General features: G+C 47.0%; 1 protein-coding gene across 1 annotated transcript in view; it reads left to right on the top strand.

Annotated features, from left to right (window-relative positions):
• Window positions 1-12,383, top strand: part of GC (gamma-glutamyl carboxylase) — a 52,472-nt gene that overhangs the window by 19,545 nt on the left and 20,544 nt on the right. Inside the window, exons 8-10 of the mRNA XM_089577309.1 lie at window positions 2,974-3,128; window positions 6,408-6,586; window positions 9,159-9,289. Coding sequence (XP_089433435.1) covers window positions 2,974-3,128; window positions 6,408-6,586; window positions 9,159-9,289 — 465 coding nt within the window. The remainder of the gene's footprint in view (window positions 1-2,973; window positions 3,129-6,407; window positions 6,587-9,158; window positions 9,290-12,383) is intronic.

Below are 12,383 nucleotides of genomic sequence, written 5' to 3'. Positions count from 1 at the left end.
AAACACGATATCTCGCGTTTTTCTGCTTTCTCAATGAGCTTCAGTCTAAAAGAACGTATTTTCTCCGCCTTTTTTTTTTTTCGCAAAGAAGATATCAAATCTTGGAAAAAGTCAACTAACCTTGATTTTTGAGTACTGATAGCTTCTGAAACTAATTTCATTCTTGGAAACCTTTCAACACCGGGGCAACGAATTACATGCGCGGTGGAACTGTCCAGGCAGATCATGCATACACACCGATAAGCCGGTGTTGGTTTGCGGGTACCTCATAGGACAGCATATCATCGTATGTTGCTTGAATACAGAACTGCCATCACTGGTTTCTTCTAAACTTATTTACTTCGCGAACCTCGTCCCATCTGTACTGGTCATCCCTTCTACGCCACGAGGCAATAGTTATCATTTGAAAAACTGCGCAGTCACTGCCTGGTGTGATTTTACGCACAGGCAACAGTGGGTGTTTAGGATGGAGCCGAGACCTTTATGCGGCTATAAGAGGTCACTGTTGAAGTAGGTCTTGTGCAAATTTTGCCATTTTTCGAGAAATATTACTTCACGTGATGTAGGCGTTCTTTAAGTTAATTAAAACTTGCAAAGTGACGAGTGAGATCATACATTTTTTTGTCTAATTCGAAATGTTTGCCAAAAACACTAAGAAAAAGGTGGGCATTTTGTTGCGCTGTCGTCTTTAATTTACTGAAACACGAATTGGGCTTCTGGAAAGTATACAAAAAATAATGCATGGCACTCTAACGCCACCGACTCGTTCACTGCCAGCCGGTTTGTATAGGACTATACACATACGACTTGCAAGAATGCAAGCAATCTTGGTAACGGCTGAAAAAGAATAATTCTTTTCCTTACATAAAAACTGAGAGTTGCCGAGCCTGCATAAGCTAATTACAGAATTACGGGTAGTAGTGCACGCTTTAGCTGTATATACTCGTCGTCTATGTTTGCTCTTTCTGCAGCTTGGGTATACTTCAGATAAAGTGCGCCAACTTAACAACAGCTAATGAAAGTCCATCGGCATAGAGCGTTGGAAACGAATGGCAGGTGGGACACTTGAAGTGCAGGCAGCACTTCTGATGAGAGGGACGTGAGAAGACAGACACCTTTCAGCGCGGGCGTTGTTGAGGGAAGCTGCCTTGGCTATAATGAGCAGCGGATCGTGACTGCTGCGGTAGCGTGCTGCAGTGCTCGAAGTTTCCTGTTGCGGCCTGTCTAAATTACGTATTCTCTCTGCCTTTAAGCTCATTGGGTGCATCTAACACGCACCCATTGCCCTCGAGCAGGCAAGTTTTCTGTCGCCTTCCAACGCGTCCGCCGCGGGTGACTAACAGGAAAAGAAAGTTCCTTGTTATTCTACCGGCCTTCGCGCCTCTTTTTCACCCCCCCCCCCCTCCCCTTCCCTCTCCTTCCCGGTCTGCTCGCCGTTGCGTCGGACACGTGTGCGCTAATTCTCAAAAGAAAGCGGTTGCTGAAAGGAAATGGTCGGTTTAATGCACGCCCTTCCACATTCTGCGCGAACGACGGCCTCAGCGTCTAAGTCACGCGCGCGTGCAGGGGCGATGGCTGGAAATGACATCTCGAGTTATAACGGCATCAGTCGCTCGTGAATGCCGTTGGAACGGCATCCTCCTTAACAGACCTGTGTGTAGATGCCCTTGGCGGACTGGCTAGCTGGCTTCCTGTTACCTGTGGCTATTGACCGTTGCGTTGTCTCTTCTCCCCGTACCCTCCGTTCGTTTTGTACAATGTCAGTGTTAGCACCCCGCTGCTTGCCAAAAAACTAGCGCTTACACAATGACACTTTATTCGAGTCAAATCGCCCGGGAGTGCTTACATAAAGGTATTAAGCCGTTGGCTGAAAAAATTAAGATATGGTTTGGCTTATGAGGGTTTAAAGCCCCAAAGCGACTCAGGCTATGAGGGAGACGTAGTGAAGGGCTCCGGAAATTTCGACCACCTGGGGTTATTTAAAGATTAGATTCGATCAAATTAAGCTGTCTAAAGCTTTTTGTTTTCGAATAATTAATCCATACGTGCCGAAACTTCATAAATTTGAAAAATTCAATCTTTTTCTATATAAAATATTTATTTCACTTCACAATTCAGGATCATCCTTTTATTTTGGAATTATTTTTGTAAACACCGACTTTTTAGTAGTCATACAATAAAGGATACTAGGCAAATTCGCTGCCTAATGCGGGTGGTAACCCTTCAAGTATTTGACGTCGACTTTAAATCCACATTTCTCATCACTTGCGGTGGTTTCCTTAATAAAATGCGCAAAAATTCTTGGTTTCTCTTGCAGAATTACAATGTAATCGACATGGTGGAATTTCAGAAATGGCGTGCAGACAAGAGTGGCTGATCTTTATGATATCACGCAACGCACAAACTGAACGTACACAAAACAACCCTTCCACAGGAAGAGCATAGACCCTAAATTGGTAAATTGGTTTTTGAGGAAAGGAAATGGCGCAGTATCTGTCACACATGTCTCGGTGGACACCTGAACCGGGCCGTAAGGAAAGGGATAAAGGTGGGAGTGAAAGAATAAAGGAAGAAAGAGGTGCCGTAGTGGAGGTCTCCGGAATATTTTGGACCACCTGGGGGTATTTAACGCGCACTGACATCGCACAGCACACGGGTGCCTTTTGCGTTTCGCCTCCATCGAAACGCGGCCGCCGCGGTCGGGTTCGAACCCGGGTACTCCGGCTCGGTAGACTAGCGCCTTAACCACTGAGCCACCGCGGCGGGCTATAGGCCCTCTCGAAGCTACGCTAGCGGGCTGAAGCTCTTACATAACAAACTTTTAGAGTTACTGCACAAAATAAAAGCGATGACCTACATGTGGGACGCTAGTCGTATATACGGCTTAATACGCTATAGTTTTCGAGAGCCAACACTGAGCCGTCGCGTGGTCCGTCGTAATGCGTTCGTTCCTGTGTAACTTCCTTGCCGCAGAAGTTCACCAATTCAAGGCGGTGGCACCACCAGGCGGATATGGTCGTCCAGTTCGCCCACTGCATCCGCGACAGGGTCCGCCAGGAATACGGCATGAAGAACGTGGAGATATACGTCGACGTCTGGATGTCGCTCAATGGACGCTTCGCGCAGAGGTGCGCCCCACCTTTCCATTTTCTTTAGTAGCTTTCGAACAAACAGTCAAAGTCAGTGCTCTCGTTAACACGATACAATGACAGCTGCAGAAATTTACCGCTGACTCACGGTTCACATCTAGAGCCTTGACACCAGTCGCAAAATAATAATGATAATACGGAACGGACGACCAATGAAAGAGTGACAGGGAGGGGATGTACGCGCTAGATATTCCTTTACTGGCATGCGTAATACTCCGGCACCACTTTAGCAGGAAGCAGAAGAGCCCCACATAATAAAAATAGCGCTGTGTTACTGGCGCACCACTGCCGTGTACAACTTTTCGAGTCGTCACTCCGGGCAAGAAACGCGAAAAAAACAATCGCTCATAAGGCAATACAACTGTTATAAATATAAATAATGCAACTGTATTCAGGCAATTTGTTAAAATTACCAGTTTTAGCAAGAGTTTGCGGGAAAACTCTGCTCTCGTTCTCGAAATATCGCAAGTAATTTGCTGTTTATTTGCTACTATTGTTCAGTGCGAAAGCATGACTTCAAGAACATTTTGTTGCTGCATATTGTAACAGCAGACATACGGGAGCCATTGCAACCGTTGTGTGTATTTCAGTTCTACTTGCCTCGTCTAGCGGCAGTGTACTGCCGTAATGCATCTTCTTTAATATCGAAATCAGCTTGGAGGGCAGCCAAGGTGTTAGTAATGTTTTTTTTTTTTTATGTATGGCATTATGTTGCTTATTTGGGCCATTTGACTGCTATATTTTCCCGACACTCAACTCAACGAGCAGCGGCTAACCTGTTGTGCGCGTGTTATACCGGTGCTGCGTGTCCCATTCTCGCCCGTAGTGAGTTAGATACAGAAACTGCGTTAATGCAAAGATGCACGCGGGCAATGCTCTCGCAGAACGTCGTACAGGACGCTGGATAGGCCTAGCGTATGTCCCGTCTGATCCTTTTTTGTATCCTTGTCTATCCTTCGTTGGTTTTACTCTTGACGATGCTCCGACTGGCACAGCAGTCTGCTCTGCTTGGGCTAGCTGGTCTACGCGCAGCCCGAGCCAGGAAAACTCCGCGACGACATCAAGCTTGAGGGCGATGAACAGAACCGCATTTGATTATGCAGCGCGACACTTACGTCCTGGCGCCCAGCGCAAACAGGAACAGGGAGGGAGACGCGCTTCGAATGCAGAAGTCGTAGTTCCTCATTCCCCTCCCGCGTTGCGAATTTCAAAGGAGAACTTGAGATTCGACGACACCCGCTCTGAGAAGCACGTCGTGCGCATCACCATTCGGTGGCCTGCGGCCAGGTCGATTCTTCCCCTCTCCGCGCTCCGCGAACGCTGCCCCTGGTTTTTTAGTGTGTTGCATTGCGTCACGCGTGCAATCCACGGGCATACAGGTACGGAACCACACCGCCGACCGGACTAGGCGCTTAAGTGGAACGCAAAATTCTAATTCTGTTTCACTGCATTTGTATTCTATCGTATCGCTCTCATTTTGTGCCACCGCATCATCAGCCTCCTCGGATACACGCGCGAACGCTACCCATAAAAAGAAGAGTACAAAGCGTTGCGAGCGTTCAAAGCGTGCACCATGTGCCGAGCTATCTCTGAGGTTTGCAATGGACACATCCACTGACACATGCATGCTTAAGTGGTTCAAATATGCGGCTAAGTTCGTGAATGATCTCATTTCTCTCTTGCTACGCCACGAAGAAGCTCCTCTTGGAAAGGTGTATACGCGATACACTGCCAGGTAACAGATGCATCCAGTTGTTTAGAGTGAGTGGCAACAAAACATGAAAGTAAGAGCTGGACCGCAAGTTCGACCGGAGTTCATCTTGAGAAATAACTAACGCAAAGGGGGCATAACAACGAAGAAAGCCGACTGTACTATCGCTTACTCGGCACTAAAGTTCAATTAAAAACAATTATCAGCAACGGAGGCCAACTCTATAGCTAAAAGGTTCGCTAAAAAAATTAACTGAACGATGTACTTCATGGCAAATGACAATGAAGACGAAAAAATTCATTTGTATGACGTCATACCTAGCAAGAAAACCTAACAAGAAAATCTAGCAAGAGAACCTCTAGCAAGAGAACCTAGGAAGAAAAAAAAAACACCTGCCACTCGTCAGCGCCTTACCATTAACGAAGGTTAACGCCACCAACATCTAGGAATAACGCTATTATCTTACCTGAGGTGTACTCTCACATTGCTAACATCACATCTGCTGTTTTGTTCAAACTTTTCTTCATTAGGGGACCCTTACAGTCCACACGAGTGTCTTCTAAACTCCTTGTCTACACAAGCTTTTTAAGGCCAATTTTTGATTACGCGAACACAAATTAAATAAATTAATTAATACGCAGACACATAAAACATAAAGCACCTGTGCACGTCTTAACACTGGTACGCGCACAGAAACAATAGCGAGTAGAAAAACAATGACAAAAGATCGGCCAGGCTCACGCCTCTACACCGCATTTTGTCTTTTGTACTGTGATATCCTTCTGCTATTTCATAATTGAGTTTACTTGGCGTTTATGTCCCGCTTAAAGCTAAAACTAAAACCCACAATGCCCTGCAGGGCTCATATCCGTTCAAGGAGGTCTGCTACTCCATGAAACGTACACTCTCTGTCAAAAATACACAGGACACCGGGATTGCTGCTGCGCCGCGCAGTAAGGCTGTTGCTGCCAACGTGTATAGTATCTATAAACGTTGGTTGCTGCACCCCTGGAACTTCTGGGCGCAAGAAAGGTTATGACGAAGGTGCTCCCCAGCCTCGACAATTTCAAGCGCTGGTGGTGAAAAAATCAACCCTACTGCCCGGCCCACACTTGATCTGTTTGCTTTTAACTCGCCGCCTAATTAGCCCACATAACTTTACCGCAGAAAGTCTATCACACCTGACCCAGAAAAAATTTAGCAAACAATTTTTCGGCTTTTAAAGAGTTTGCGTTACTTTAGATTTCATGTGATTTAAAAACAAACAAAAAAAAACTTTCGTTCTGGTTATGGGCTTGTCCTGCAGACTTTTATTGGTGTTTACTCTCCGTTGAAATGCTCGTTTCTCACGATAACTCCGCAGAGGTTTGCTGACGCTGTTCTCACGTGTGTTGGTATTGTTGTAGCAATATGGCTGCCCACAGACCAACGTAATCGTGACGATGCGTCACTCTGGTTCTGTGCATGCCGGTGCCTGCAGCCTGTCATGCAAAGTGCTCGAAGAGTGAGGCGAGGTCGGCGGGCGTCCTTTTCGATGTTGAGCGCAGAATGTACGACCCCACGGTGAATATCTTGGAGCAGCCCTGGTCGCCGTTCGCCGAAGTGCCGTGGGTGCTGCCCGTGCTCACTAACTTCGGTGAATGGAGGGACAGCTTCAAAAAGGTTCGAGGGGAAGTGCAAGCAGCCTCCACACTGGCAGATGTCGAGTTCATCGCCGACTTTCCGGGTAAGTTTGGGCGCTTAATCCTGGCCCCTTTTTTTCGCCGCTATTAGTATACAAATCACTTGTCAAAAGTTTTCCGCCAAAACACTAGCTCTTGGGCCAATTGGTGCAAGTTGAACTTCAAAAGGGGGTATAAGCGGAAACGCAAGCACGCTTACACAAGAAAAGAGTTGTTTGACGCGGTCGGAAAGCAGCGCCCATCTGTGTCGAACACCTCTTTTCTTGTGTACGCGTCTTTGTGTTCCCCCTGATCCCCAATTTCCAAGTTGAAAAGTTCACCAGGAAGTTCGCAAGGGATAAGTTAGCTGACGTGACCTCCCGCACATTGAAGTCTGTAGACAGAGCCAGCTACGTTCTGCTTGCAGCTCTCCTGGCATACACAAGAAATTTCCTGTCAAATGCGACTTAGAAGCGAGATAAAACCGTGTTGTTTCCACCACAATGTTTGTCTCGCTGGTAGTGCGGTCAGTAGTACCATGAAGACCATTACTGAATCTCTTATTTTACCCCTTAAAAAATATTTATCTTCCCTGCCTCTTCTCTTTCACTCTTTATGCCTTTTCTTTTGTGTCCAGTGGAATAAGGAATTATACGTCGTTAACCTCTCAGTCTTTGCTTTTTTCTCTCTCTCTTCTCCTTCTTCTACGGCGTGAGCTCGTGTCACGTTTCAGTAGTGAAAATAGATTATTCTTTTTTTTATTCCAAAAGAACTATTCAGCTTCAACCAGCAACTAGAAAAAAAATTAATTGGACCTAAGCTCACCGGATTAGCGCATTGATCTGCGAAAGCTGACTGGCATTAGTGGCGGAGAGGTCTGGAGTTGCAGGCCTGTTTTGAGTCCCGGTTGGACGCCTATATGCTCAACGTGCACACTCGGCCTTCTTCCGCTTGCAGTCGCGGTTCAACCGCGTTTCCGGCACACTTCACGGACTCCAGGGCACGCTTGCACGGAGCAAGTAAGACTGCACAGTTCCCAGTCTAACCTTATTCGCAGTCGAGACCCGCCCTGGATATGAATAAAGGAAAGGCACATAACTGCCTCATTTTTTCGGTGTACACCTGAACCGCGCAGTGACGAAAAAAGACGGGAAGGTTCAAACCACGTTGAAACGGGGCTGCCGCGGCCGGGACTGAAATAGTGTTTCTTGCGGGTGGAGTGCAGGCCGGGACTAGAAAGCGCTGTGCACGACCAGAGACGCATGCCTGATTCAGAGCGTTGTTCTGCATGAACTGCCCAATTCAATCCTTTCCGGCACAGTCCGGGGCCCGCTTGCTTGAAGCAAATTAGACAGCCTAGTTCCCAATCCAGCCTTATTCGCAGCTTTGACCACATTGCTAGAAGTGGTCTAGACCCTCCGCTGGATTCAGGGCGGGAAAGGCGCACAACTGGTTCACTTTGCCTGTGGACACCTCAACCGCGCCGTGAGAGAAAACACGAACGCTAGCTAGAAAAAAGGCTATAATCGGCGTTCGTGTTTCTCTCTCACGACGCGATTGAGGCGTCCACCGGCAAAGTGAGCCAGCTATGCTCCTTTCCTTTACTCAAATCAAGGGAAGGGTCAAGACTGCGAACAAGGCTAGACTAGGAATTTTATTTGCGGTCTAAACGCTCACTTTATTTTGAGAAAACGAAAGGGGCGCATTCCTGGCTGACTTTGTGGGTGGACATTTGAACCGCGCGAAGAGAAAATTCAAAAGTAGCCCGCTTAACGTTACGCATAACGCGTTATGGCTGCCGTAGTACCCGCTAAATGGCTTATAAGTTATAACAAATCAATTACAGCTTTCGCACCGAAATAGGGAGCGACTTCTTGCCTTGTGCCGATGAGCTTTGAACTCTGCAGCGTTTGTTCGAATACGTATGTCAGTCGTGGTGTTAAAGGTTGTACACACTCATGAATCCGTGTCATTGATGACGTGGGATATGCTCGGCGACGCTGTTTCTTTTCTTCGGTTCCTTCCATAAGCATCATTTTTATATCGTGTCGGCGAATACTGACTTAACTTCTTCTAGCACGTATTCATTTCCGCACATAATCAGATATGCCAAAAGCATGTGAGTAGAATTGCCTTTCGAACTGCCAGCAGAGTAGCTGGGAACACAAAGGTAGTCAACATAATTTACTTCGTCTTTTTAAACGTCTAGGAAAATCTGCATGTGCCGGCTGCTCTTGATCATCGCAATAGCTGTGAATTGTTCCGTCGGTTCAGCTGGACAGTGACCATATCCAAGAACTTCCTGCAGCGCCTTCCTTGTGCACAGCTTGCCAAATTCAGCAGTGAACTTAAATGTCAGAAACAACACGCGTTCAGAAGAACACTTCTCTTGGGAACATCGTTAATAAAGGAAGCTGTGCGAGTAAAGGCAAAAACGGGATAGAGTACGGGACAGGCGCAGATCACGAACGACATGGAGTACGGGGCAGGAGCAGCGTTATTCAGCAAGTACATAAAAGCGCCTTTGGGTGCTTATAGCCGTGTTTCGGCGCGTCAATCAAGCTCATAACTGGAGATAGCAATCTGACACACGAAGGTGTAACGCCAGCTTACGTATAGACGTCGCTAACCTTGCAGGTTTTTCGCTGGTCAACTACTTGGACACGACTGTCTACAACGCGTCCCTGGAAGTTCTCAAGGGAACCGTGGCCGTATCGTTCCCATCCATGAAGTCTACCCGGGTCTTGAAGACAGGCGAGAGCACCAAAGTGAGACGATTTTCCACTCCACTGCCTGTCAGTGTGGCGTCGTCAGCGAAAGAGTATCCATTTTCATTTTACTTGCGCTGATAGCACGTGCCCAATCAATGAATTAAACAGATACTTGCAACCAACAGTGACAGCGAGCCCTACTGCACGAGCGTTTGTAAAGAACTAAGCTTAGACTAGCTTCGCGGACCACAGGAAATTGTGTAATCTGCACTGCAGCTGCATGTCTTCTGTAGTAGTCTTTGTTGTCAACGTTCAAAATAGCACTTACCCAGAGTTAGTTGTAAGCAAAAACAGCAGACCAGCGAGAGTCTGGTTTTTAGAACCCCCCCCCCCCCCCCCAAAAAAAAAAGTAAGAATAAAAGATGTGGAAAACATATATTTACACATGAAAATACCATTAGTGAAGTAGCGGCGTTCAAAAGAGCTTGAACTCCGCCGCTGTCGAGTGATTCAGAAGCGATATAGATCCGTATATAAATTTAAAAAATGAAAATGTCTACAAGTAAAAGTACGGAAGGTGGACTAATGGTGGTGAGCCTTGAAAGGCATCTGGCCGGCATCACTCACGGCTCAGGCTAATTCCTTGCACAATTCTATGCTAAAAGCGGTCCGTCTATGGACCTAAGATACTGATCGAAAGAAATGCACAGTACGCAGGCGCAATCGTACCAGCAGCCTCTTGCTTGTAGCACGGCGATTTGTCCTGTTATATACCAACTCCTATTAGTTCCTTATTCCTAAACAAAACATGTGCCATTGATAGCACATAACGTAATGACCACTGCTACTTTGGCCGATGCAAGACCACCGCCTTCAATATTTTGCGACGGACGGCAAGGTACGTGACGCTTAACTTCCCTAAATTGCATGTGGGATATAAGAAGCCGTAGTGAAGGGCTTTCCATTAATTTCGGCCACCTGGGGTTCTCTGACGTGCGCCGACACCATACAGTACACATGCGTTTTTGCATTTCGGCTCCATCAAAATAGCGGCAGCCGTAGCCGGGATTCGGTCTGGAGACTTGGGGTTCAGCACGCGAACGCCATAGCTACTGAGAGCGAAAAAGCAGATGGACCACCTGTCACCTAGGTCACGGGACCTTTTGACGACATCGCTACCTGTCCATCGTGACAGGTGGCAGTTATGATTGGTCGCGAAAGGTTGCTCGGGGAGAGCACCCTGGGTCTCTCGAGCCTCACCGGTGGCTGTGTTTGAAAGAGCCACTTGGCGGGGCAGTGGCGCACGCAGCACTCCTCCGTGACTCCGTGGTGAGAGTGGGGAGACGTAAGAATGGGCGACCTTATTTTTGCACCTCCTACAAAGTCGCGAATGTAGTGTGTAATTTGCATACGTTTTACAGGGAAGAGAAGCAGCGACGTCTGCCCTACCTTTAATGAGTATCAACTTGGTACTTCGGATGCATCATTAAACACTAAGACAGCAAAAGGCTATTACCGCTAACTGCATACCGGAGCAACCTTAAGTGCGAGAGAGTTTCAGTAGAAAAATTGGCGAATGACAGGGACTAGAAGTTTGGAAAGGCGCTAAGTATTTGATGAACGCAGTTGAAGAGTTACTATAGTCGGATACAACTCAACAACGCAGCGCCAAATGCCCCTCAAAAGAAGCCCTCCAGACAATGGCGCCGAGCGAATTTCGTGACCTCAAGTTAACCTCCTTACTCTTACCAGCATACTGTGATGTCGCGCTCGTTGGTTTAAGGGGATTAATCGCGACGTCTTGACAATAAGTCGACGCCATTGGATGGAGGGCCACTTTAGAGCGGCATTTGGCGCTTTGTTCTTTAGCTCTATCCGACAAGTTTACTCTTAAGTTGACCTCACTGGAAAGCCTTTTCGATGATATTCCTGGGTCAAACTAGACAGAAATTTTTATTTTCATAAGGGTAAAAAGAGTAGCCACTAAGGACAGCCACTGCCAGCCAGTAAATGCCAATATTTTCCAGTTTCCTCGTAAGATGCTTAGATTCATGTAGTTCATTGGCATAATGCAGTGTAAAATTCGGAGAGGGTGTACTCAAGTTATTGGCGAAAAGCGAAAACATTCAGATCGTACAACAAAAATTCAGGGGAACTTTGTCTAAAGTGCGTAGAGGCGAAAGCGTTTTCCGCACCATTTTGACTGCTTCTGTGGCACTGGTGGCATCACATGTAATTGAGTACTGATTACTAAGTGATGACCAATCACCAATTAATTGTTAATTACTGATTAATGCCTGAACACTAATTAACTGCTAATTAATGACGCTTAAGCTTCGCCTTTAGGAGTGGAACGCGACAGCGTGTTGTAGCGCTGCCAGGGAGTCTACGGAATGCCACCACCCGTTCGGCGCGATGCCTTGCCCTTTGAACGCAACGCTTTCTCACGAAGGGAAATGGCGCAGTAATTCTCTGTCATCTTGGTGGACACCTGAACCGCACCCTAGAGGAAGGGAGGAAGTGGGAGTGAAAGAAGAAAGACAAAGATGGCCCGTAATGAAGAAAATGAAAATTGTATTTGAGGAAAGGAAATTACGCAGTAACTGTCTCACATATCTCGGTGGACACCCTTGAAAATTCATGGGGGCACTTTTTTGACCTCAAGTGCGGTCACTGATGTGTGGTTAAGATGTTAAGCTTCGCCTCTAAGAGTGGAACGCGACAACATCTTGCAACGCGACAACGTCTTGCAACGCTTCCAGGAGTCCATAGAACGCCATCGCCTATTCGGTTCTACGTCGCTCGTCGGTAAATTGGTTTTTGAGGAAAGGAAATGTATATGTCTCTCATATCTCGGTGGACACCTAAACCTCGCCGGAAGGGAAGGGAGGAGGATGGGAGTGAGCGAAGACACCGTACTCACTAGACGCGCCTTTGTTCATTCCAAACCATCGAGCTGGCATGGCGGAGTGGTAGCATGCTCGTCTCGCACTCCGAAGACCGGGGTTCGATTCCCAAGCTCGGCCGATTTCCTACTCGGTTTTATTCATTTATATGGCCTGACTAGAAAAGTTAATTAGGCTAATTGGGTAATTAAGCAATTAACTTAGCTCAGTCCCACTTACTTGCAGCATCACTATACGATCCCTTC

Source organism: Amblyomma mixtum, chromosome 3 (assembly GCF_055824585.1).
Source record: "Amblyomma mixtum isolate Tamu chromosome 3, ASM5582458v1, whole genome shotgun sequence".
NCBI classification, from domain to species: Eukaryota; Metazoa; Arthropoda; class Arachnida; order Ixodida; family Ixodidae; genus Amblyomma; species Amblyomma mixtum.
The sequence above is the reverse complement of the archived record's forward strand: the minus strand, read 5'-3'. Positions and strand labels throughout refer to the sequence as shown.